The sequence below is a fragment of the Apodemus sylvaticus genome, chromosome 16 (assembly GCF_947179515.1).
Source record: "Apodemus sylvaticus chromosome 16, mApoSyl1.1, whole genome shotgun sequence".
In the NCBI taxonomy this organism is placed as follows: Eukaryota; Metazoa; Chordata; class Mammalia; order Rodentia; family Muridae; genus Apodemus; species Apodemus sylvaticus.
The window spans coordinates 37,448,056-37,475,822 of NC_067487.1; the positions used below are offsets into that span (position 1 = coordinate 37,448,056).

At 37.9% G+C, this 27,767-nt stretch overlaps 1 protein-coding gene across 1 annotated transcript; it reads left to right on the forward strand.

Annotated features, from left to right (window-relative positions):
- Nucleotides 1-23,792, forward strand: LOC127666644 (serine/threonine-protein kinase VRK1-like). The gene is given in 5 exon segments (XM_052159627.1): nt 1-94; nt 577-644; nt 22,486-23,237; nt 23,239-23,702; nt 23,761-23,792. Coding segments are annotated over 5 exon segments (1,410 nt in total).
- Nucleotides 23,793-27,767: the final 3,975 nt, after the last annotated feature.

Genomic DNA, 27,767 nt, shown 5'->3' on the forward strand with positions numbered 1-27,767 from the left:
ATGGTTATCCAGCCCTCAATGCCAAAAATGAATTTTGGAGAGACCCATACTGAAAATCTAACAAGTGGACGCTACACTCTTTTGGGAACAGCAGGTATTCTCTCTGGCTCTAGAGCCCCGAGGACTGAGAATTATCATATTCATACCATTGCTGTGAATTGTTACTCTGTGCAACTGTTTTCCACAGACATAACTGATTTTGAAAGATTAGTCATGCTTCTTAACCCCAGTCCTAGTGGATGTTGTCTCCATCCCAACCAGGGTGGGGGTACTGCAACGTATGAAGATGTCTGGTCTAGTATCACTCAACTAGTAGGAGGATCTTCAATTTGTGCAGTTTAATGACTGCTTTTTTGGGGAGAAATGTAGCTGTTACTGAAGAACTTGACAAACACTTTCTTGGTTTTAAATTATATCCGTAATAGGTTGTACTACAAAAGGTTCTGGCTTTAGCGATAGTACCTGTGGCAGTTGTGAATATCCTTATGCCAAATTCTAACAGGACTTGATGAAGAATCCATTTTCTAGAATGCAGCATTTTTAGTTACAAGTATATTGATTACACATTTTCTGTAGAAGTCCGAAAGCACGAGTGGCTGTTGTTAACGATTGACTGTCACTCATTCTCCTCAGCATGTAATCAGGTAAGGGGTCCACTCTTCCTCCTTGACTCTTGAAATTTCTTCTGTGCATATGACCATTTGTTTTCTAAAAATCAGTTTTTTTTATTTACTCAGTTTTTACATAATTTAAATTGATTAAGATGGTTTCAATGAACCAGTGGCCAAGTGGGTAAGGAAGGATCCTGTTCACCTAAGTTTGATCTCCATTAACTTACATGATAGAAGTGGTTCCAAAAGTTGTGCTCTCACTACCACTTATGTATGTACATATACATGCACATATGTGTATCAGCTCACATACACATGCATGCAAACATATACATATATGAGAGAAAAACAAATACATTAAAGATTGGTAACTAGGAATAGATAAATTCTGCGTGAAAAATCTGAGGATGTATCCAAGCAACAAAATATTTATGTTTAAGTACTTAATCTATGGCATCTAAATTGATTACTTTTTTAATGGTTTGTGTTTTGTAAATGAACAACTTTTATCTAACCACATAAGAAAAGTTCCAGGAACTGTGAAGTGTCACTGAATGGGTTATTCATTTTCCAGTTGACGTTTCATGTATATTTTTCTAATCTACCAACTATGTTTCAGTTCTACTGAGATGGAAATTTTCCTTGAGTCCTTGATAGCTTATGTTCTGATAGTTTATTTCCTAATTGGCTCTGTAAGTTCATTAAATATGTGAGAGCAAAACCTTACACATTTCAAGTCTAGAAAGTGAACTATTTTATGCTCTCACAATGCCAAATGAATGTCTCAATTCTGCATTGCTGTAATTAGCCAGAATGTTTTCTTTTTCTTCTTATCTTTGATAATAAAAATATACAGTTACAAGTATTTTCTTAACTTAATGAAGAGTTATGCTTCTAGGTGAAGCAGAAATACACATACATAGCTGGAGCTTTTGCCAGACACTATTCATACATTTTCCTCTCTTATTGTCCTAAGGTGGGGCAAATGTTCTTCGTTCTATCTTCTTTGTTTCTCTATAATCTTTAACACATGAAAAGCAATAGACCCAAGTAAGATTAGGTAATCCAAGTTCATCTTTCTAAAGCCATAATTTGTACATCACATAATACATTTCAACAAGTCACCCAAGTGTTCTGAGGCACAAAGAGTTGCACTGATAAGTTTACATGCACTGTCTTCTTAAGAATTCCCTGGGCGCTCTGGCTTACTTTTTGGTTCCCTGTGCAGACAAGAAAGCCAAAGCTTACACAACAAGTTATTTTTTCCAGCCTGAGGGCTGAAGAACTGGAATTCAAACACAGCTCCTCTGTCACTGTCTCCAGCTCCATCCAAGATGCTGTTCTGCTGAAATCGGAGGCACATTCCTTTGCACCCACAGGAAGCCTTTCTATTTAAAGCTGTGTATTTGAAGACAGAATTAAGCTGACCACTAAATAATTGATAAGGGGCCCTCATAATTAGAGTTTCAAAATCTAAATCTACAAAGGGTCATTGTGGTGGCTTGAATATGAAATGTCCCCCACAGGCTTACATATCTGAACCTTTTTGTCCTGTTGGTGATGCTGTTTGGAGCCTGCAGGAGATGGAGCCTTGATAGAGAAAATATGAGAAGTGATTTACTACTGCTGTCAGATGAATACAATACTGTGTTCGCCTCCATTTCAGTCCCCTATAGCATTGCTATCCAATAACCCTTAATATACAGAGTGGTAGTGTGTATGGCTAAGAACTATGGCTAAGAACACATTTGAAGTTTTATAGCCTGACTCCGTTTCCTGTTTTCTTGGCATGAATGAAACCTGATCAGCCAGATGCCTGTATCTACAGCCATGCTTCCCTACCTGCTCTCAAGATGAACTCTATCCCTTTGAAATTATGAGCCAAGATAATGCTTTCTTCCAGAGTTTTTATTTGAAGGAACAGAATAATGACTAATGCCCAGAGAAACATCATTATCTTAACAATAAATAAAATCAGATATAAATAAAATATATCTTGAAATAAAATCAGATATAAGCTCCATATCTAACATCTACAGGACAGTAGAGACGTTGGCATCCATCATCCATCATAGTTGGATTTTTACTCTGACATTTAGGGAATGCCATCCAGGCACCTGACCCACCACAGCCTCTGTTTTCTGAAGAGTAGCCAGTCCTTATATTTATAAGTTCACACATTTGCAAAATTTTTACATTCTTTTTTTAATCTCCTCTTCTCTGTTTGTTCTCTTCACACATCTCCCATATGAAGCTTCTTCATACTAACTTGGCTGCCCTTGGCCAGGTGAGATCAAGATTCAGTGATTAAAAATGGAAGCCTAGTATGGAATTACCAGGGGCTGAAACTCAGAATTCTAGAATTCATATTTCATCTTTATATCTTACTAGCTAGTTAAAAAAAAAGATGCAATCATAGAAACCTTCAGAATTCAGCATTTAAAAAAAAAGTAGATTCAGACTTGGAAGAATAGACACACTGATGCAAAAGAAGAGAATTGTATGGACATATCAGTATGGTGAGTGGTAACTTATTTGAGAAAAAATACTATTCCAAGTAGTGGGTATAAAAATAAAGGACTATTTAAAAAATCAGCAATAGTCAACTTCAAGATAGCAGTACCTCAGAAGTTCTTAGAAGGTCAAACAGAAAAACAGTTTGCAGAAAATAAAAACAATAAAATTAGTGAAGTCTTACCATTCCATGTATCTTGTAGTTTATTTAATATGCAATATATGAATTTCTTTGCCTGTGCATAGGATGTGACCCTGGATTTCCAGGATAAGGCTATTAACATCATTCAAATATGGGCATATAAAAAGGAAGTCTTAATTAAAATATAATATATTAGAATATTGCACATTTAAACATCCCCTTGTATTATTTTTATTGGCAACTCTCAGAAGGAATAATAAGACTTGGGGGGCTTACTTGGTACTTCCAAAAGTTCTAGTGCACATTTGATATGCTATTAGATCAGGTCAAAAGACTATTCTTTTTGAGTCTTTATAAAGATGACAAGCTTCCAACATTTATTTGTGTTGTTTTGTTCTTGAGATAGTGTGTCTCATATATTCCCTTTTGGCTTTGAACTTCTACCTAACAGACATACATCTGATCTTGCCTTTGTATCTCAAGGGCTAGGATTACAAGTATGTGCCATCATGCCTGACTTCTGTATTTATGTTTGACAGGGACTTTTGTTGCTGCTCAAATTGTGCTACAGTACAATGGAAAGGAAAATCCACATAGAAAATCTGTAAAGCTCCCCTTTCTTCTGAAGCACATGATGTATATGGGCTACTGCAAGGCTCAGGGCACACACAATCACTCTAAGATTTCAGCAAGAGTTGTACTATTCCAATGCTTGCAACTCGGTTGGTTAGCTGTACAGTAATAACAATTCACATCCCACACAATTCTACTTAAAGTCATCCTGTTAAGGTTCCTGCAGAATTATAACTTGCGTTGTTTAGTTTTAATTTGCTGGCATGGAAGAGGAGCTAATGATATTGTTTTACATTCTTAGCAGCTATAATTATTTTGTCCTGACAGACAATATACAGAAAGAGTTCATCAGAGCTCAAGGAAACACTGTCAGAAGCACTGGGAAGGAATTTTGGAGTGTTAGATATTTTTAAAGAAGAAACAGTTCAAACATTTGTGCACTTAAACCTTTTTAATCTTTAGTTGTGGTTTTCTTTCCAGGGTACTGTGGTGTATTTATTCAGCTCCTTAAGGTGATACCTTTATCAGTAATGACTAATGTTTTCAAGTACATCAGTAGAATATATGCACACACTGTAATCCCTGTGACTGCGTTTGCAGCATAGAGGCTGTTTGAGTTTCCTACCTTTGCATGGCCAATGTCACACTGTGCAAAGTTCTTGTGCTTGTGTTTCCTCCTGGACTAATACGATAGTAGTAAGATTTCATTCATGATGTTAATCTACTAAGATCCCACATTTAGTTCTGTCCCTGAGAAACAACACTGAAATGAAATAAATTTGTCCTGCCTCTTTAGCATTTTAAACAGAAACATAAAGAAACATCTCATGTTTAAGAGCATCTATCTGATAACATGAGATCATCATCATCATCATCAATTCTATTACCGATCAGAAAATGACTTAGAGAATGAGGAATACGTACATACACATATATGCATACATATATATATACACATATATATATATGTATATATACATATACATGAAAAAGTACTTAAATTCATAGGATTTGAAAATTACTCAAAAAATAAAGATGCTGTAAGAAGGGAGAGAGGAATGGAACAGGGAGATGAAGCAAAGCAAAGAGAAGAAACAAACACAGAGCAGTGAATGCAGAACCCAGCGCTGGTCTCTGGATAATTTACTGTCTGATTCTCTCAGAGTTGGGGAATATTTTCAGGACGATCCTTTGAAAGAGGCACTAAATCATAGACAGAGGACAGACAATTACATTCACTTGGTTGAAATTCTAGCTCAATTGTTTCCTGGAAATGTGCCCTGATCCTTCATCTTCTTATAATGAAATGGTGATACTATCCACTATCTAGTTATGTTCTTGGGAGAATTAACAATAACTCAGCCATAGCTCAAACAAAATGAATGCCATGTGATAGATAAATGGGAGCTAACTATTGAAGAGTATTTTTTTTTCAAGCACAGTGCTGAAAAATTCTGAGTAGAAACTGATTTCAGCTGAGAAAGAACAGATTTGAAAAGGAACATGAAAAATACGAGTTTTCACATAAAATCAAGTTTATGGTGTGCAAAAATACAAAGATAACAACTCTGATGTTCACAACTTAGTTGTTTTATTTCTCCTCTACACATTGATGATTGTGCTTCTCCTGTGATAGCTGTCCCTGGCCTAAGATTCTAAATCTCAATGTAAAAATGTTTAGAGAGAGATTGAACAAGCCTTGTGTGTGTGTGTGTGTGTGTGTGTGTGTGTGTGTGTGTGCATGTTTAAAAATCAGCTAAGCTCTGTGAATTAAACTGCTAGGGAAAGATATAATTTATAGTCTACCATAATTCCTGCCACACTTTAAAAAGTGATAAACTGTTCTTTATTGGCTATGTGTTCTATGGCTTGAAAAGAATGAACTCTGCCCCCAGCATACATAAATTTAGAATTGGGATCTGGATGTGAAATGTTTAAACTCCTTGTGAAATAACTCATTCTGACACTATTATAATTGCAGGTCCACTCCAGGACCCTGGAAACCAGGCACTGTGTTCCTGCTATTAAAGACTAGAACTACTTGGCCAGCACCCTGGGGGCCACACTTTCAGATAGCAGATTTCAGTCAAGCTTCTAAGATTCAGAGATTTGGAGCCCTTCCTATACTCTCACTTTAAATGAGGGTGACAGATGGAGATTTATGGGCAATAGTAGGATTGAATCTAGATTTTAAATAATTTTCATAAGAGAGGTAAGAAGGCAGAGCGTTTTTAAGCTAGAAGAGTAATTTCTGTGTATAAAGAAATGCTTTTTCTTTTCAGGATATAAGCACTCATGAGATCTAAGACTGACTGTGCGTCAACAAATCTGATTGGAAGGAGATCAATCTGTGGTTGGCATTCTCATACACTGTTTTCATTCCATGTTACAATTAAAAACATCACTTTAAAAGCATTCTCTCCTCATGTTCTTTCTCTTATAGATTTAATTTTGATGCCTCAAATCTCCAATCAGAAACCCTAGGCTATGTTATGGTTAATGAGGAGTAATGTCCTCTCCCACAGAAATCTCATGCATATGTCACAGTTGCTTTGCTTTTCTGTTTTTGTTTTTTGTTTTTGTTCTTTTTTTAAGTGTGTAGGAGTCACTGCTGGACTTCCAGATGACACTTGAAGATTTCAAAGCCACTTATTCTGCCTTCAGTTTACACTTCAGTCAACCATTTCTTTCATTGTCCTCTTGCAGCTATAACAGGCCATTCTATTTATGCCATCTTCTGGTTTGTATTATTTGTACCTAATCTCATCCTTCTTTGTGTTTGCAGCCATCACCCTGAGCCTGCTAGACAGTGATCTGTGTATTTAACTACCTTTGAGGGTGAGAGTAACAGAGATCATGCTATAGTTAGAAGAGCACAAGGTTTTTATCAATGATCATATATTTTAAAGAGTAAATGGAACACATTTGTCATAATCTGACTACAGCTATAAAAAATAAGGCACAACAGATATTTGAAATATAAATGGCACTGGTTTCGAATAAGAGAAAGGTAACCATGAGTTTAAAAAGCAACTGAAACTCTTTTGACTTTTAGACTAGATAAAGGAAAATAAATGGAGTGACTGAAATCCAGATACTTGGATTATCAGGATAAATCCAGGCTTGCCTAGCTGGTGAGGTCTGGATTTGAGAAAAGGCATAGATACAATAGATGTTGCTTGTGGCAAAAAAATTCCATAGTTTTTCCTTTCCTCATGCTGCAGAATTCAGCTAATATTTCCCATAGGCTAAATCCATCCAGACACTTACAGATCATTCTGCATGGCCATTCTATGATGTCCTTAAATTGAAGTAAAGAGTGCAGGGCTTGAAAGCACATAGCATAAAGATTGTATGTGGATTCAAGCATTCCAAGTAATGGTGCACAAAGGGAAGGGATTCCAACATCTCGTATGGAAGTACACAAAATTCACATAGAATCTAATTACCTCTGAATTAGTCCCCAACTCACCTTTAGGAAAATGTTTATTTTAAATTACTATCACAAACGACAACATTTGAAGCAGAAACCCTATAATAAATGAATACAAAACTGAGAGCAGAGTGCCAAGGCTCACCTCCTCAAATATCCAGTCATCAAAATAATCTCTTATTAAACAATGTCAAGTGGAAGTGCAGAACACTCTGTTCTTGTAGTTTGCTCCTGTACTAGTACATATATCTTCTAAGATAAACATACAAGAAATATAAGCCATGCCAAGACAAAGCAAAAAGAAAGGTAGCCAACATCAACTGGTTGATACGGATTTTCCAGGAGATTTACCCAAAGTGTGAGTTGATTATTTTTCTGGTGAAGACAATACAGACTGTCATCTAGAGTATGAAGAATTGGAAACAACACCTAGAGGTAAAACGATAAGAAAAAATTAGGCAACACCCTGGAGTGTGTGTAGGATAACATGGCACAGAGTATTTGGCAATGGTTAAGTCTTAAGTTAATGGAATTTTTCCTATAAACTTAGAGCAATAGGTTTCTTGCAATAAATTATATGAAACCCTCTCCTTCATTTTCTCTCTCCCTTTCCTCTCTCAACATCTAGCAGAAAAGCATGTCATTGCCTGGTAGTTCAAGAGCTGTTTTAAATTTTAACTACTCTTCCAGATACACAGAAGGATAAGCTATTTTGTTGTAACTGTTTATTTTCTGAAAACAGTGCATTAATGGTGGATAGACAACATACCTTTGAAGTGTTTGCAGCAGTTTTGTAGATGTGACAGAACTTTTTTAAAGGTGACCAGTGAGTCAATAAGATAGAAGCTATGTCCAGTGATGATATTTGTATTTTCCAACTGTCTCTTGAATAATTGCAACAGCACTGATTTCCCTGGTCCAGTCCCTATTAGTTAATCAGTGCCACTCCATTCACTTTTACTCTCAAACCTACTGTTAACCTCGTATCGACTTTTTATTTCAAAGTCACCACTGATATTTCTCTCTCTCTCTCTCTCTCTCTCTCTCTCTCTCTCTCTCTCTCTCTCTCTCTCTCTCTCTCTCTCTGTTTTTGTTAAACTACTCGAGGATTTCATGTGTGTGAATACTGATGGTGTTTGCTAATGCCTTTCTACTTTTACATATTTTGTCCATATTTTGCTCCTAAAGTTTCTAATGTTTTTGTTGACTCCGTGAAATTGACCATAAGTTCTGTGAAGGTATGGCTAATTGTTTCATCTGATAGAGACACTAATGTATACTAAATGATTACCCTTCACAAAATACATGCATTCTTATGAGGTCTGTAATTCTACTTCTTTGTATCATTTAAATAGAAAGGTACTTTCTCAGCTGTCCTTGAACACATTGGCTGGAGCTGGAATTCTCATAGAGGAGTAATTTAGTTGAAGGTACGTGCTATGTTGTGCATCTATCCTTCCCAGTGACTGTGTCATACGCAGCTAAAATTCTGTTAAAGGCCACACAATACAGTTGGACTGTTGCTTTTAAGGGAATTATGTACACATCTGAGTTAAAAGTGCTAGACATATGAAACATAATTATAAATGTGGCATAATTCCTATCTCCAGACAGTTAAACTGTTAGTGGAGGGCAGATTAGGAGAAATTTAGGCAAGGTTGGTTATTATGGGTGGAATTATGCCTCCTCAAAAATTCAGTCATGGAAGTGCTAACACTCAAGATCTTAGACTGAGACTATATTTAAAGACATGGCCTTTTAAAGGTGACTTAGGTCATTGGTGTTGGCTCTAAGATCTCTTGTCAGATCCATCCGAGAAGAAGAAACTTGGGTATGCAGAGAGACGGCTGTGTGAGAGCAATGAGAAAAGACGGATGTGGGGATGCTGGGAGTTCTTGCCATGCACAGGAGCCAGGCCTCAGCAGGAGCCAGGCCAGGCCACACGGAGCTCTGTCGTCCACCCCTGCATCCTCAGCAAATTCATTCTGTTCTCGACGTACTCTGGCATGGCAATGCAGCATCCTTTGCAAACCGAGACAAACTAAAAGGCAGAAGAATAATTCTGAATTCTTTTTGTTGATTAGCTCTGTATACACAAGACTTTCCTTTAAATGGCTTTCATTAGAAAGATTTATTTTGCTGGATGGGGCTTCTCTGATGACAATTGGGCTCAATCCTGATCTATGGGTATAGTAGAATATCATTGGGAATTATTTCCTTGACTTTTTTTTTCATTTCTAGGTAGTCATGCTTGGCTCTAGCTTAGGTCTCTGAGCTATCCAGCGTCTAGCTCCTAGTCATCCCAGCAGTGCAGGCATGGGATCCCATGGGAGCAGTTATAGAGAGCCACAGCCAAACTTTAGGCAGAGCTTTCTTGGAATCCAATGGAAGAGGGGAGGGAAGATTGAAGGAGCCAGAGGGGTTAAGGACACCACAAGAAAATGGGCCCCAGAAATAACTAATCTGGGTTCATAGGGCTGAAGCTGCAATCATGGAGCCTGCATAGCTCTGTGTTAGGTCCACATATGTTATGGTTGTGTACCTTGGTGCTTTTGTGGGACTCCTAACTGGAAGTACGGGTGTCTCTGGCTCTTTTGCGTGCTCTCTGGATGTGTTTCCTCCTACTGGTTACCTTGCCCAGCCTTGATGTGAGGCTTTGTGCCTTGTCTTACTGTAACTTGTTCACGCTTGTTCTATTGATAATGTTGAGAGGCCTGTTCTTTTCTGAAAGGACATGGAATTGCAGTGAATCTGGGGAAAAGGAGAAAAGAAGAGGATGAGAAACTGAGGCCAGGACATATTGAAATAATAATAATATTTTTAAAGACAAAGAATAAAAGAAGGATACATTTTGGTCACTGCCTAAGTGGCATTGTAATGGCTGCCATTTTTCCCTCACTGACAGAATGGAATAAATCTATAAAGGGAAATGAAGTCCCTCATGTTCAAAGACAGTTTTTGTTCGTCTGCAAACTTAACTTTAGAGAGACTCAGGCAAGCTCTAGAAATTCCATAAATCTGTGTGCTTGCTGGACCCATTGCACAGAGAGGTGTAAAGGAACCAGCATCTCCATCTACTCTCCCTTTGTCTGCCTTTGAAACTCCGTTAGCCCTAGCTCCTTGCCTGGCCAAGTCCTTCTTGTTATTCCTAAACACATTTGCTCTGAATGATGGCATCCTTCCTACTCCGTGAACTCCAGACCAGTGACAGATGCTTGTCTGTTCTCCAGCATTCACACACATGCATGCCTATGTGCACATGCATTTCCATGCTAAGTAAATAGTAATGAAATCTAGGCTATAGCAATGAAGGGAGATCCTAAATGGATGACATCTCTGAGGGGAATACAAATAGATGAAGTTGCTTTCAATTTACAAATAAGAAATGTGGAAGAAGAGTCCTCATACATTTCACAGAAGCTCTACATTTTGAGGAAAGGAAAGGAAAACTGGAAGGCAGTATTTTAAAAGAAATTATTTAAACAGCTTCAGGATTAAAAAGATGTTTCTTTAGAAAACAAAAGTGAATGCTGAATACGAAAACATAATTAAGTCTTCACACATTGTAATGACACTTTGTAATAAAATTTTATTGTAATAGAGTAAAACAAACCAAAAACCCACCACCACCACCAACAACAACAAAGAAGGAGTAGAAGGGTCCATGGGGTGACACAATGGGTGGAGCAGCTTCAGGTCATACCCTGTTCATCCAGATCCTGAAAGGGAAGCAGAGAGCCCACTCTGAAGGGTGGTCCTCTAAGCTCCACGTGCACACACCAGCACACAAATGCCTGCACAATTCACTCATGCTAAATAAAGAAATGAAACCATTTTAAATAAGAAAAAATAGTAAAAATGTCATCAATTATTTTATTAATTAAATTTGTCCTCTGGGAAATTCATGTGTCTATAATGTATTTTGTTTACCCTCATCCCCTCCATGTGTGTGTGTGTGTGTGTGTGTGTGTGTATGTGTGTGTGTGTGTGAGTGGGTGTTAGAGAGAGAGAGAGAGAGAGAGAGAGAGAGGATGCAAGTGAGAGCCTCTCACAATCTAAGTAAGTGATGGATCCCTGAGGTAGACCTCCCAGTCTTGAATAATTCTATCTTTAGAAAAAAAATTTCAGCTGACAGGAGACTTCTCAATAATGACTATGAAGGCTGAGTGGATTAAAAGTCAAACTATGACAACAATAACAACAACAACAAAAAAAGGCAGAAGTTTCTGACACACAGAGATGGAAGGTCTTTGATTTACAAAGAATCACAAGAAGAATCAGCAGACAAATGGAATTTCAGCAAGAGTGTGAATCCAACACAGAAATTCAAGAGACAAGTGGAATTAAAGGGTGACTTTTCCTTTTATTTCATTGAGAATATAATATTACATAATTTCTATCTTACCTTCCCTCTCTTCAAACTATTTGGCAAATGGCTCTTTCAAATTCATGGCCTCTTTTTTATTAATTGTTTTACATATATATATATATTATATATATATATATATATATATACATATATGTGTGTGTGTGTGTGCGTGCGCTATAATATATAGCATTTATTATAATATATAAATGTGACCTACTTGATTAGTCTGTATAATGTTATTGGCATGTAGATGTGTTCAGGGCTATTAATTTATTGTGTGTGTTTGCTTGTGTGCATGTGTGTGTGTGTGCATGTGTGTGTATGTGCATGTGTGTGTGTGCCCCATGGCACACATACGCAGGTCAGAGGACAGCCTGCCACAGTTGGTTCCCTCCTTCCATTGAGCAGGCTCCAGGGAATAAACTCAGTTCATTCAGCTTGATGGCAATTACCATCCTTGCACAGCCACTCTGATAAGCAGCTTAAAGCATATTTTATAAGAACCGTATAAAGGAGTAGGAGCCACACCCCTTTTGTTCATACTGCCTTACTACGTGACAATATGTTTTCCAAGAATGCTAATCTCTGAAATCGTGTCTGTCTCATAAAATGCTGTGAAGCTGCTTCAGTTTCAAGTAATTTACAATAATATCAGCGATTAACCAACAGAATTTACAGGAAAGAGCTCCCCTGAGCCAGTGGTGATACCACATCATTGAAGTATATTGGAGATCAGAAAACATTCTTTTCATATTGTGCTACACAGCCAATTAGAGGTTCTCATATATTCAATTTTGTGTGCCTGAAAGTAAAATCAGTTTTGTGTGCTTTAGTTGAACGACAGAGTTCTCCTTCAGGTCAATTAGATAACTAAAACAATGGCCTAAGGACTGGAGTGTTATTAGAGGAAAATATTTATGTCATCTATTCTGAAAATATTCAAGAATCACTGTGCTCTCTCATAACTGGGCTCCTACCTGGGTGGCCATGAAGGTATTCTTTTGAGCATCTATTCTCAGTTAATACATTGGTTTCAAAAAGTACTCCTCTCTACCTCCTTCAGTAGTAAGAAGAAATTTGGTATATGTCTTAGTCAGGGTTTCTATTCCTGCACAAACATCATGACCAAGAAGCAAGTTGGGGAGGAAAGGGTTTATTGAGCTTACACTTCTGCATTGCTGTTCATCACAAAAGGAAGTCAGGACTGGAACTCAAGCAGGGTTGGAAGCAGGAGCTGATGCAGAGGCCATGAAGGGATGTTCCTTACTGGCTTGCTTCCCCTGGCTTGCTCAGCTTGCTTTCTTATAGAACCCAAAAGCACCAGCCCAAAGGTGGTACCACCCACAAGGGGCCCTCCCCACTTGATCACTAATTGAGAAAATGCCCCACAGCTGGATCTCATGGAGGCACTTCCCCAACTAAAGCTCCTTTCTCTGTGATAACTCCAGCCTGTGTCAAGTTGACACACAAAACTAGCCAGTACAGTATAATAAGTGTAACTTGCTTACCACAAAATAGGCCTACCATAAATTAAAAATAAATTCTGTTCTTTAGTAGAAACCACAGAAGCCAAATAGTGTAGTGAATAAGAGAAAGGGAGTCTGTAAACTTCCAAACTCAGTAGCCAGCAAGCAGAGAATGAGAATTAAATACAATGTGAATTATTGAATAAAGGTATTTTATGCAAAAAAACAAACAAACAAACAAACAAACAAACACCCTAATGGATGGAGCACACAGCTGGTTCAGATTGAAATGTGTTTTCCTAGATCATGGAAATTTACACATAAGATCTAAAGTCTTAAGGTTAGATCCAGGCCCAGGAGACCTGAATCAGCATCCCTACAAACCTTGAAGAAATTGATTTTTGAATGGATTTATTGACTTGTTTGCCTATTGTCACAGAAGCAGGTGCCCTTGCTTACAAGTTGCTCTAAGACATTCATTTATCTCATAAATAGTCACCGACTCTTTCTCGTAGTAGTAGTAGTAGTAGTAGTAGTAGTAGTAGTAGTAGTAGTAGTAGTAGTAGTTTTGTTTCGCAATGTATTGTTAAGAGAATTGAAGGGGAGCCTCCAAGGCAGTATTTGGAGGGCAGTCATTTCTCACTAGCTGCATCAGTTAAACAGAAAGCATAAATCAACGTGATAAATGCCCACCTGGGCAAAGGTAAAGTCGCTAAATGCTGAGACACAAAGTTGGAGCATGCTGAGCTGTTATGGACTGTTTGGTAACAAATGCAGATTTCATTGCACTGAGCATGCTATTGGGTTTCCCCTTCCTGCTGTGGCCCCTGCATTGGAGGATCTTCTGAGAACTCAGCAGACAGAGTTAAATGTAGGAAGTGAACCAACGTTCCAATGAGAGCCCTGATTGGGTTCTCTCTTCATGCCATGGCAAAACAGTGTGGAAGTTCCAGTAGAGAACATGCTGGCAATGCTCTCATATAGCTGGACTCTTTACATAAGTGAAATCTGTCTAGCATGAACCTGGAAAATGCTGACAGCATTTAGATGAAGTGATAAAACAATTGAAATAAAGAGAAGTGATAATTGTCACTTGTAGACTTGTTTAATGGACACATAGAATTCATTGTACTATTATATGTGTGTGTGTGTATGCCTTGGTGCAAAGATTTTTTAAATGCTATAATAATATGACGAAATATTTGTGATACACTAAAAATGCCATTCATGTCAATGTGAATTGATTTTAAAATATATAAAATAAAGATGTAAAGAGTTTAGACTATAAATAACTTCATCTCAAAAATGATATACTTGGTTTTCTTCTATGTAATCATTTTTTTAAAATTTATTTATTTTTATTCTTTAATCCTTTTTTATAGTCCAGACTTCATCCCCTTCCTGGTCTGCCCCTGATTGCTTCCCATCCCATACCTCCTCCCCAAACCTTCAACTCCCCCCAAACACCGCTCAGTCTCCAAGAGGATGTCTTCACCCACCACTCACACCCCACCCCTTGGAGCCTTGAGTCTCTCAAGGGTTGAAGATGCACCTATGTAACCGTTTTTATGTATTTTTGTATATAAAATATATTTTATTTCCTTTATGTTTTTCTCTTTTTTGTGGTAGCAGAATATGAAACCATTTTTAAATGTTCCAAAAATTTATACAAAGGAACATCCAAATAATTGATGAGCCCATTGAGTCAATTAGTTATTAAGAAGAACCACAGAAGTGTGGTAGAGAGAAGTTAAGAGTCACATAGGGTAGTTGGAATGCTGGGAATCTCCACTTTGTAGGTACAACATGGGTGTTGGATTCATGAAGTCATGGACACCACAAGTACCTACCTGTACAGCACCTGCAGGCTGTGCGGAGCAATAGTCGCTCATCTTGGAGAGAGGGGGATCACTGAAAAGCTTGGAGCAGTTGATGTTTACAGGGGAAGGAGGACCCACTCTTCCCTGTGATGTTGTCACTGATTAACTGTCAATGTTCCAACAAATAACACTCCCTTGGCAGCCTAACTAAGCTCAGTGGATCAGACAGGCAGACGGACACACACACGCGTGCGCGCGCGCGCGCGCACACACACACACACACACACACACACACACAGTAAACATTAAAGGGGAATTTTTTGAGAAGAGGAAGAAGCTAATCAGTAGTGGTAGTGTGATAAGAGCAGGTAATAGTAGGTCTAGGGAGGTTGAATACCATATCCACATATATGAGTTACCAAAGAATAAATTTAGAAAGAACTCAGTGTGTATACATATAAAAGCCAATATCTTAAATGCAGGAAGCATAAACTTCCTTAGTCATGTTATTACTATACATGGCAGCCTCTGACACAAACTTTGTCTAAAACAGAAGTGTCCAGATTCATGTTTAATGTTGTGGTTTATTTCTAGAATAATAAATTGGGTCCAGCCTATTTTTCTTATTGCCTTGATGTTGGGTAATTAATCTAAGTTTTCATTTCCTCATAACTGTAAAAATAGAATTGTTGCTACATAACCGTGTCAAAATAACGGAGTATATATCACCCAGTTTCATGTGAGTGAGGGAGGAACTCTGGAGCAAGCACCCTAGTCTCTTTGACATGGTTTTAGCAGCAGTACCATGACTTCACAGGGCTCTTTCTAATCATTTTGAATTTGCTCTTATTATGTATGTCTCAGTATTTTACTTTCTGATAATATAAAAGGATTACAGATGTTTCAAATATTGTTTCTGGTACAAAGAATACAATAATTATTTACAATGTTATTAATATCGTTTCAACTAAAGTCATCTGTGTGTAAAAGTCTAATGGAGAAGTAATTTCTTGAGACAATGATTTTTCAAACAAATGTCAGAAGAAAGCATCTTACATATTTAGTTTTACAAATCAGAAACAACTTCATTATTGTCACTACAGATAAAAGGTAGAATCTCACCCCCTTGTTCTTGAGTCTTCCCTGGCCTGAGCATCTCCCTGAGCAGAATATGGAGAGACTTTAAGGGGTGAGTTGAAGTTGTCTTAGCGCATTTGTCTGTGTGTCCTGTAATGTTTGCTAAGTCTCTCAGGAGACTTCATCTCATCGCAAAGCTATTATGTTCTGGTATCTGAGTCAGCCTCAGTAGAGCCTCAGTGAGTGAGCTACCCTAGGAAGTCCAAAGTAGTGAGACCTCTGGGGGACACAGCTTTTGCTTCTATCTGATGAGAACTGCACAGAGAGCTTAAGAGAACTACTCACCAGGGATTAGTCAACCCAGAGAACCACAACACATTGCAGCAATGTTTTATTTTAAGCCATGGAATTTGGTTGCGGTTTTGCCCCTTTACAGATAACCAGAAGACTCACTTAAGTGAGATTGTATTTTCTCATTTCTGTATCTTTATTTCTTAATTTGCATTTCATCTCTTCATTAGTATATATTAGTTCTACAAAACAATGGGACCATAATGATATTTTCACATAAATGAGTAATACTTTGATTGTATACTACCTACACACACAGAAACACACACACACACACACACACGTTAGCTTTATGCTTGTCCTTTCGTTTTGTGTAGTAACTCATTTTCTTTTATGTCTTTTCTCCAGGCACAAATATTTTCCTGCAAGCAACATGAATTTCATCTCTTTGTATGTTTCTGGGTTGTGGTGTGTGTGTGTGTGTGTGTGTGTGTGTGTGTGTGTGTGTGTGTTGGTGTATTTGAGAGCTAGAGGGCCAATCACAAGCAGATAACCATCGGTCAAACACTGCATGCATGAGACACTGACCTATGTTAACCTTAACGTCCTTTGAGGTTCTTGGTAGACCTTAACTGTCGCCAGTTTCATAACTCAAGTATAGACTAGATTGAGACACAGCTTTGCAACTGAAGAGTCACTTGCCTGGAGGAAGTAACCTGATGTTGAAATATTAATAAGTTCTTATGAGCTTACAAAAAAGTAATAGTCTATCTTCTTCATATTATGAACATTAACAAGGAGTGTCATGCATATGCTAAACACTCCCTCTAACACCAGTGAAAGATTAGAAGCAAATATAATAAACAATGAAACGCTATTTTAAGTGAGATGAAAAGTTTTACAACTCCTGGCCAAGCTAGACTATCAAAAGTGAATCAGTTTTTACCTTTGCTTTTGCAATCTTCAATGCAAGTTACTTGAGATAAAGAAAATTACTTTATGTCTCTTCAATACTGCTGTTATTTGAGGTTAATGGTAACCATTGCTCAGCATTGTTTATGGAATATGATATAAACTAGCACAATGATTGACGTAAAGAATCCCTAAGCAACAGCTTTTAAAACCCATAATAATTGCTATGGAATTCCTGCTTGTGGAGATTCCGTTTTAACTACTTTTGCTGCCAAATGTGCTTCCCATAGCTCAGAGTCTATCCTTTGTTTCCCATGCTGCAGTGCAGCCAATTACAGGCTATTTTTGGCCATAGTAAGAAAGTTCTTTATGCTCTGAGCAAATAAACCAAAAAAACCTTGTTTTTTTCCATTAAAATGATAAAGTGTATTTAAGTAATCATATTGTTCCTACTTAAAGAGAATTATCTCCCTAAATGCTGTCAGTTTGTTTAACTTAGCTCACTAGAATTCTGCTTTATCAAAAGAGAGATTAAGCCACACAATGGAAAACTGTCCAGTAGTGACTGTGATTGCTGACACAAATAAATATTGGGTTGATTAGAACATGTTCTTAAAGAAGAATTCTGAATTCTTCTTTAAACATCATTAAAATGAGTAGTATGGTCCCCTGTAGTCTCATGGAGGTATTTCTCACTGTAATTATGTGATAAATAAGCGTAGTGACAAAAGCATTCTTACGAATAGTGTCTGTCTCAGGAAAAGACTTTTTGTGCTACATGTACACCTGTACTTAAATTTCTAGTTAAAACTGAACACTTTGTGCTAACGAATGGAACAAGATAAAATGCCAAAGGAGAGATGTTAAGTCACTTTTATGAGAATAAAATTAGTTAATTAAAACTCATATTCTCTGGTTCTATGACTTTATTCACTTTTAAAGTATTGCTGCAGAAGAACGTAAAGAATTGTGAGAAAACAAAACTGCCAAATCATGATGTGTATTGTCACCTCCTCTAGACTTTGATTTCTAAATACGAGTTCACAGGTCAGATCATATGCTTGTGATCACTTCAAGCGTTGAGAAACACATGCTACCTGTGAAGAACATGCATAAGAGATGCTCACTCACACTGAACACTGAGAAACCAAAGGCTCCCTCAGATGCCATGTTCCAAAATAAGCTGGAAGGGATTCTTTGTTGTTTTTTTTTAAATATGTTTTTAATCAATCTCATGGACATGAGTGCTTAACAAGAACAGATGTCGCACAATGGTGGAGAAATGCCCAAGAAGCCTGAATCCTGTGTAAAATCTACAAACAGTTAAGGATTGCTGAGAGTAGGAGAAATAGTCTTCCTGAGAGAAAAACACACCAGCTGTTTATCCAATATCCAAAGGTCAGCCCAGAAAACATAGATGCAGATTAAGCATGTTGCACTTTTTCACTGAGGAATATATATATATATATATATATGTATACATATATATATATATATCACGATAATAAAAATTTAAAAATGACCAAGGAGAGATATATGAGAGAGCTTAGAGGGTAGAAAGGGAATGGAGAAAAGGGATAATTATACTATAATCTCAAAAATGGAAAAAATAGTTAAAACATTTTTGTTAATCCTTTGAGAATATTATACAATATATTTCATCATATTTATCTCCTACTCTGCTCCTGATTCCACCCTGGTCCACCACCACCACCCATTCCCCAACTTCTTGTCCTTAAAAAAAATAACTCCTGGATTCCAGTGATGTCTATATACCTCTGGATGTAGGGCCATCCAGTGAAGTGATTCTTTGGTCACAAAAGACACGTTAGAATGGGGAAATAACATTTATATGAGCTAGAATGAACACATACATACATACATACATACATACATACATACATACAAGATTTCTGATCTTTGTTCTGTTTCTTTTATGTTCTCTGTTTCTTCCTGAATTAAGGCTTTCAGTTTCGTGTGTAAGAGGAAGTAGATAAACTAGATATGTGGGTGTGAACATAACATGCTGTGTGGTGATGGAGAGCAAATGACCAGGAGTACCACCAAATGCAGCAAGCAAACACCGCACAGTGCCGTCATGCAGCAGAAGGTAGTGGTGTTTGGAGTGAGGCTTTGACTCTGAACTGTCAAATGACAACTGTCAGCATCAGTGGGTGTCCTGGCGCTACTCTGTAAAACTGCACACAAGACAAAGTACTAAACTTTTGAGAGAAATAATTCCCCAATCAAATTAAATCTATGAAATTATTTCTTTCTTGGGTAGGTTTTGAAATATCTCATTAAATGTTCATTATCTCCAGTTTTCTTCTGGAAAACCTATGGTATCCTATTACTGGAGAAAGAAAAACAACTTAAATGGTTTTATAACCCTGGATCAATTACAAACTCAAATTTCAAATTTGATATGATTAAAATAATTTCACACTGTTACAGAGATATCACAGTATGAAAGAACATATTCAGAAATAAAATAGCATCTGCTGTAATTTAATTGAATAAAGCAATTTACATTAATGGGTACCAAAAAGTTTAAGAAATATGAAATAAGATGTAACTCTAAAACATAGACATAAAAATCTATTTTGATAAGACCTTAAAATAAGTGGGTACATTTAATTTACCGTGTCCATGAGTGGAAACTAAAGCACTTTAAAGTTGATAATGAGACAAAATTCTATTAAAGTAAGGGCAAATGGTTTAATATATACTTCAAAAATACCTTGTATACCTAAGATGCTGGGTACTGAGTGTCCTGCTACTCCACTATAATTTACAATTTTTGGGTGTCTGATTCTTATCCTCCTCAGTCAGGTTTATTATAAGATTTAATGGTACTTATGGCTCCATTGGGCATGAGAGTATGAGTGGAGGTCTTTCTAGATGTTTCTAGGTGTCTTATCCGTCATAGTTCTCATTCGAGGACTCTGAACACTTTATAAGAAAATGACATCTTTACAACACACTACTGATCCACTTTCAGAGGAGCACTCAAAGACTCAAGGGATTTATGGCTCTTGATTGTATCTCAGCTTAGTATTCCTCGTGCTTCCTGATCAATCCTATGATTGGCATAGGAAACTTGCTTACATTGACAATACATAACAGCACTTTCATAACCACGTGCTATGTCTCCTCTCTTGCTCAGTTTTCTGTCTAGCTTCAGGCAATGATCTATGAGACAATAACTAACAAGACTCCACCTTTGACACTTTGCTTTACTTCATAAATAATTTACCTGGTCTTTTATTTTGACTTTCAGCAGATATAGTGTTTAAGAGTAGCTATCACATTCTGATACTGTTGCTTTTATTGTTGATTAATATTGTCTACCATGAAAGATACAACAGAGAACCTTACTCCAATTCATGTGAATGAAGAAGTACAATATAGCATGCCAGATTAATGGTGAGGTCTATATGGAAAACTTAAGCACATACATACATACAACATTCATACAACATACAGACATTCATAAGATGCATTGGATCTCTCTCATCAATCCAACTCTGTGTCATCAATCCAGCTCTGCTTAGAACAGCTGCATTGTTAGAAGAAATATAACTTGGAACATCCCATTATTTCCATTTTTGCCATTCTGAACCTTCTAAGACACTCCCCCAAACCTGTCAAGCCCCAAATTTAGTTTAGTACATTTCTCAGAGTTCACACATCTGCATATCTTCTTAACTTGAACCCAAACAAGTTTTATCTGAGACCACCTAAAACTCAAGAGTACAGACAGAGTAAACCCTGCCATGAGGATCAGTAGGTACGGATATAGTTCTGCACTGCTGTGATCCTCCTATGATTCTACCATTTTCTGTAGGTGGATGCAAAGCCAGAAAGCTGGCTGCTCAGAGTCAAGCCCTAGCAAACCAGCTTACATCTGTGCTGTGCTTGATGCCCAAGCTAACACAGCTCTGGCACTGGATGCATCTGTCACTCACCTTGATCTAACAACTAGTCAGACATTAGTCTAGCCCTTGGAGAGTGTTGCACTGTAGGCTGGCCCACATGCCCATGTTCCTTCCCTCCCTTCTGAGTCCATGGGTTGTCCTTCTCAATTTATCCTTTTTAAGTCACTCTATAAATATAATAAGTTTTTAATGACAAAAGTCTGTTTTGTTCTCTTTTCATTATTAGCTTTTGCTGATTTTCTCATTCAAATTGTATTTTTTTCTGATTTTATTGAATCAGTCATCTGTATTATCATTTCTTGCTGGATTTCTTTTTAATAGTTGTTTTGAATTTCTTTTCCTTACCTCACCGCTAGCCACAAATGCATTCTGTAGCTGAGACTAACCTAATAATGCATCAGTAAATGCTGTATCTTCTAGATAGCACATGTGCAGCCAGAGAGTCTGCAATGTCTCCACAGGCCTGACCTTGCCTTGACATCTAGAAGGACTGTGATTCTGCTCACATCAAAACTTATCATATAGACATCAATACTTGTAGATACCACCTGTTACAACCCTAAACCTTATCTTATATGAAAGCATACCACATCAGTGAATTCATAAACACTTGTAACCTAAGCCACGAATACTGACAAGATTATAGTAGAAGAAACTACACAGAGGCAACACTACTGAGTCCAAAATAAAAACTAATATGTAATTATCGTAGCACCTTCTAAAGATTAAAAGAACCTATGCTGTGGTGGGGTTGGGTCCATGAAATTGGACTTCTCTCCTAGATGCAGAAATATCAACCGCAGGCTGCAAAGAACACCAAAAAAGGAAGCAAACAAGCCTGAGAAATCATAACTTTTCACTAACTAGAGAAAGGAGACTTGTGAAATACCAAAAAGGAGTGGAATGTAGAAACAGGTTTTGGCTATGACTCAAAATTACAGACAGTGAAAGTAAAAGTCAAGACTGAGAACAAATTGAAAGGTTTGTGCATAACCCAGAGATATGGCTCAGTTCTTAAGAGCACATACTGCTCTACCAGAGAACCTGGGTTTACCGGTGCCCACATCAAGTAGCTCACGCTTGACCTCTGGAGATGCATACACATGCACATGTATTTACCCATAAACATACACTATATGTACACATATGTATATGCATGTAATTTAAAAATGAAACAATAAATCTTCTATACATAAAGGGAAGCATCAACAAAGCGAAGAGTCACTGTGAAACTATAGAAAGTATTTTAAATTATTCATTTTATAAAATATTGATATCCACAGAATAGAAGGAACCCAAGTAACATAGAAAGGAACCATCCATTAAAAGTGAACAAAAGGTGGGCAAGTTGCGAGTCCAGGAAAGCGACAGGAAGTTTGTACTACACAGTGGACTGCAAGTTGGCTGCTCTCGTGAAAATACCCTGTGTGAAAAAGCAGCTCAGGCTGGAAGACAGGGTCCTGAAAAGAGGCGCCTTGCAGAGCAGTTTGCTGCTGGAGAGGTCATAACCAACAACATGTCTAGGAAGGAGTGGAAACTAGGATTGCCTGTTAGCCAAGGTGGCTCTGGCTGCATCTATCTGGTGGATACAAATTCTTCCTTACCCGCTGGCAGTGATGTGCACTATGTTGTGAAAGTGGAACCCAGTGACAATGGACCTCTTCTCACCAAATTAAAGCTCTACCAGAGGGCTGCTAAACTAGAGCAAATTCAGAAATGGATTCGTACACATAAATTGAAGTACCTTGGTATTCCTAAGTATTGGGGATCTGGTCTACATGATAAAAATGGAAAAAGTTACAGGTTTATGGTAATGGACTGCTTTGGGAGTGACCTTCAGAAAATATATGAAGCAAATGCCAAAAGGTTTTCTCAGAAAACTGTTTTGCCGCTAAACTTAAGAATGCTGGACATCCTGGAGTACATCCGTGAGCATGAGTATGTGCATGGGGACAACAAGGCCTCCAACCTGCTTCTGAGCTACAAGAACCCTGACCAGGTGTATTTGGTAGACTATGGACTTGCTTTTCAATACTGCTCAAATGGAGTACATAAAGAGTACAAGGGAGATCCCAAAAGGGGCCACGATGGCACACAATGGCGTGGCCCCATCACAGTGTGGCAATTTGGAAATACTTGCCTATCACATGATCCAGTGGCTCAGCAGCTGTCTTCCTTGGGAGGATAACTTAAAAGATCCTAACTACGTTAGAGATTCCAAAATTAGATACAGAGACAATGTCGCAGCTTTGATGGAGAAATGCTTTCCTGGGAAGAATAAGCCAGGTGAGATCGCTAAGTACATGGAGTCTGTGAAACTACTGGACTACACCGAAAAACCTCTCTATCAAAACCTACCCGACATCCTTTTGCAAGGACTAAAAGCTATAGGAAGTAAAGACGATGGCGAATTGGATTTGAGTGCTGTGGAGAACAGAAGTGTGAAGACAAAACCAGCCTCAAAGAAGCTGAAGAAAGAAGCAGAAGAAAGTGTTAAGTGTGCTGTGGAAGACATGGAGTGCTCAGATACACAGGTGCAGGAGGCCACACAGACACATTCCAGGAGGCAGCAGCATTTGGAATTATAGCAAGACATGCTACATCTAGACCACGGGTTCACGAACCAGAAAGAAAGCCCAGAAGTAAAAGAGATTCCAAAAGCCGTCCTCTCTGCCTATTTATTTGATTATTTTTTCCTTTTCTATTTTATGTTTTATTTTCATGTTAGTCTTCTAGGGTGTTAGTAATAATTGAGTGGCTATTATTTTTTTTGAAAAAAAAAACTTTCTTAAAATGAATATTTTGTGTACTTTATTGAAGGATAATTTATAAAATCCTGAATCTTTAGTTGTCACAACCCACGTGGTCTGGGGCTTGGGAGCTTGTTCTGGCTCTGGCTGCTGTGAGCTTCCCAGATTGGACAGAGCGATCAACAGCCTCCTTGCTTTGAAGGAATGAAGAACTTAAAATAAAGGTCTCTTTTGCTCGGGGGGCGGGGGGGGGAGTGAACAAAAGACCTGAATAAAAAACAACTTGGAAGATTTACAAGTTGCCAAAAAGTATGTGAAAAATGCACAATATTGCTTATCATCGGGCAAATGCAAATCAGAGCCACAGTGAGGCATAACTTCATTGTAGTGAGAATGGCCATTGTCTAAAAGATGAGGTAAATGAAGTACTGGTCAAGTTGTAGAGGAAAAGGAATCCTTGCACATTGTTGCTGTCATTGTATAGCCTCTTAAATCGAAACAAATACATGGGCATTCCTCAAAAACAGAACAACCATGCCATCCAGTAATCCCTCTACAGATATATAACCAAAGAGAATGAAATCAGCATGCTAAAGACACATCTGCACGTCCAGGCTGACAGTGGAAGTATTAATGAAATTCAACATATGGAATCAACATAGATGTCCATCAGGGAATACATTGGTAAGGAAAATGAAATCACATCATTTGTCACAATAGGCATGCACCCAGAAGACATTGTATTAAAGGAAATGATTTATGCAAAGAAAGGAAAGTAGAGCATCTCTCACTCAGATTTGGAAAATATGAGCCAGAGTTACTGAGGTGGAACTCAGTACCCATCAGGGCAGCGGAAAAGAAATGGACTGTGCGAAAGTGCTGGTAGGCTGAAGTATTCTCACACATTTCTGGGAACAGTTTGAAAGCTTTTAGTATATACACACACACACACACACACACACACAAGCACACCACCACCCACTCACCCTTAGCCATTCCTAAAGATGAAACCTCTAATTACTATATGACTCAGTAACTCTGAGTCTCATAGATAAAAACTAAAACTGTACAAACACACCAGAACTGGCAAATTAACAAACACAGTGTGGAAAGAACACAGAGCAGGGAAATGGCTCTCAGATTAGGGGATCCCTTGACCTCATTAGTTTGCAGTCCTCTGCTGCATGGGAATAACAGGTTAGGAGGGAGAAACATGACACTCTATACAATGTGGGAACCAAGTCAGTGGAGAATAGGCCTGTGTCTTATTTAGGGTTTCTATTCCTGCACAAACATCACGACCAGACAGAGAACCAAGTTTGGGAGGAAAGGGTTTATTCAGCTTACACCTTACACATTGCTGTTGATCACCAGGAACTCAGGACTGGAACTCAAGCAGGTCAGGAAGCAGGAGCTGATGCAGAGGCTATGGGGAGATGTTACTTACTGGCTTGCTCAGCTTGCCTTCTTATAAAACCCAAGACTACCAGCCCAGGGATGGCATCACCCAAAAGCCCTCCAATCTCCCTTGATCACTAATTGAGAAAATGCCTTACAGCTGGATCTCATGAAGGCATTTCCTCACCTGACGCTCCTTTCTCTGTGATAACTCCAGCTTGTGTCAAGTTGACACAAAACCAACCAGTATACCCTGCTAAGAGTTAGACAACAGTGAATTTGCAGTGATAAATTCTAGGTGACAAACGTAAAATGGGTGCCCTACCCTGGTGAAGGACTCCTAGGATTGTATATGGTTCAAGTCGGGAGAGTGTTAAATTACCACAAAAAGCAAGTTAAAATCAAATGGAAAAACATATCCGTGCTATGTCTGCTTTTTATTTCTGGTTGTATGGGATATGCATTGAAATCATACCCTGGCTTGTCTCTCTTGGGGCACATAGCCTTTCACAGTGAGTGTTAAGGCATTTCGAAAAAACAAAACAAAACAAAACTTAAAACCCTATAATCCCTGTGCAGATATTCGCCATTGATGTTGGCCCTTGGTGTAGGTAGAACAAAAGCAATAAATAAATAAATAAATAAATAAATAAATAAATAAATAAATAAATAAATAAAAATAAATAAATAAATAAAAAAGATCAAAGATATAACTTCTTCTTTTCCAGTCTTTTATATTTCCATCTCTCAGGACTAGAATTTTTCTCTACACCTTTAAATTCTAAGTAGTTTTAATCATAAATTGATTCAAAATCAAAGTGATTTTCTTCACTTAAATATAAAATACGTTCGGAACATGAAGCAAAGCTGTACATTGAGCATTTCTATTTCTATTTCTATTTCTACTTCTATTTCTATTTAACTGTGACCAAAAGCAAAATGAAAAGGAGCAAATGTTTGGAAGATGATTTCAGGCTAGGCGTGTTAGAGCACACGTGTAATACCAATACTAGGGAATCAGAGGACCAGATCTTTGCTGCACACCAAGTAGGAAGACAACTTCAGACACAGGAGACTGTCTTCAGACAAGAAAGGGAAGCTTAGTGTAGATGGGCTATGCTTACAATGATGTTAAAAGAGAATAAAATAGACACATGGTTTCATTCATAGGCACATGTGAGTGCCTCAGGGGCCTGAGGAGGTGGGAAGGGTCCAAGCATCTTTTAGAAGCTGAAGGCATGAAGGTGTATTTCAGGGTTTCCAATAATTAAATTCTGCTAAATCTTACTTCTGGGAAAATATCATTAAAAGACCAAATATAGTAAGAGTTGACTCTTTCCAAACTCATGGAAAACAGATCTTTTTAGAGAAAAAGAGAGAGTGTATTTAAGGTTATTTTCTGAGCATGTTTTTAGACGCTGGACAGAAGCAGTTTCTAAGGAAGGCGACACTACAAAGCTTGTGGGTGGTTGGTGGGAAAGACTGCACACTGACAGCTTGTCACCCACCACATCACATCCTCAGGGTCTCATAAAGTCTTCAGAGTCATCTCAATCTAGACGGTTGACTACTGAACAAATCCAAGAGACTGGTGCTACTTTGATGTTTCAAATTTAATTCTTACATTTATTTATTTTATTTTATGTATATGAGTCTTCCCCTTGCATTTTGTATGTGCACCGAGTGTGTGCTTGACAGCCGTAGAAGTTGGAGAGGTTCCAACTTCCACAGAACTGGAGTGACAGATATTTGTGAGCCATTATGTGGGTGCGGGGAATTGAACTTATGTCCTCTAACAGAGGAGAAAGTGCCCTTAACCACTGAGAACTCTCTCCAAGGTCCTTCTTTTGAGTTTTTGAGGAAATAATCTATTCATATCATAGCATCAAAATATTGGATTATGGAGTGTTGCAGCTTACAGTCATGGAATTTGAAGGCAGGGACATTACTTATTAGGTGTTTTAAAGTACACATGAAGATAATCTACATATAAAGAAATATTGACCTATGAATACACCCTTAAAATACCATCATAAAACCTTAGCAAACTTAGCCATCATCCCTACCAATTTCTTTGTGCTTCATTATAAAAATTTCCTATATGGCTATGTATTACTTTGCATTTATTTGAATATAATCTGACATTTTCTTTTTTTTAATTTTTTTTATTCGATATAATTTATTTACATTTCAAATGATTTCCCCTTTTCTAGCCCCCCCACTCCCTGAAAGTCCCGTAAGCCCCCTTCTCTTCCCCTGTCCTCCCTCCCACCCCTTCCCAGTTCCCCGTTCTGGTGTTGCCGAATACTGTTTCACTGAGTTTTTCCAGAACCAGGGACCGCTCCTCCTTTCTTCTTGTATCTCATTTGATGTGTGGATTATGTTTTGGGTATTCCAGTTTTCTAGGTTAATAACCACTTATTAGTGAGTGCATACCATGATTCACCTTTTGAGTCTGGGTTACCTCACTTAG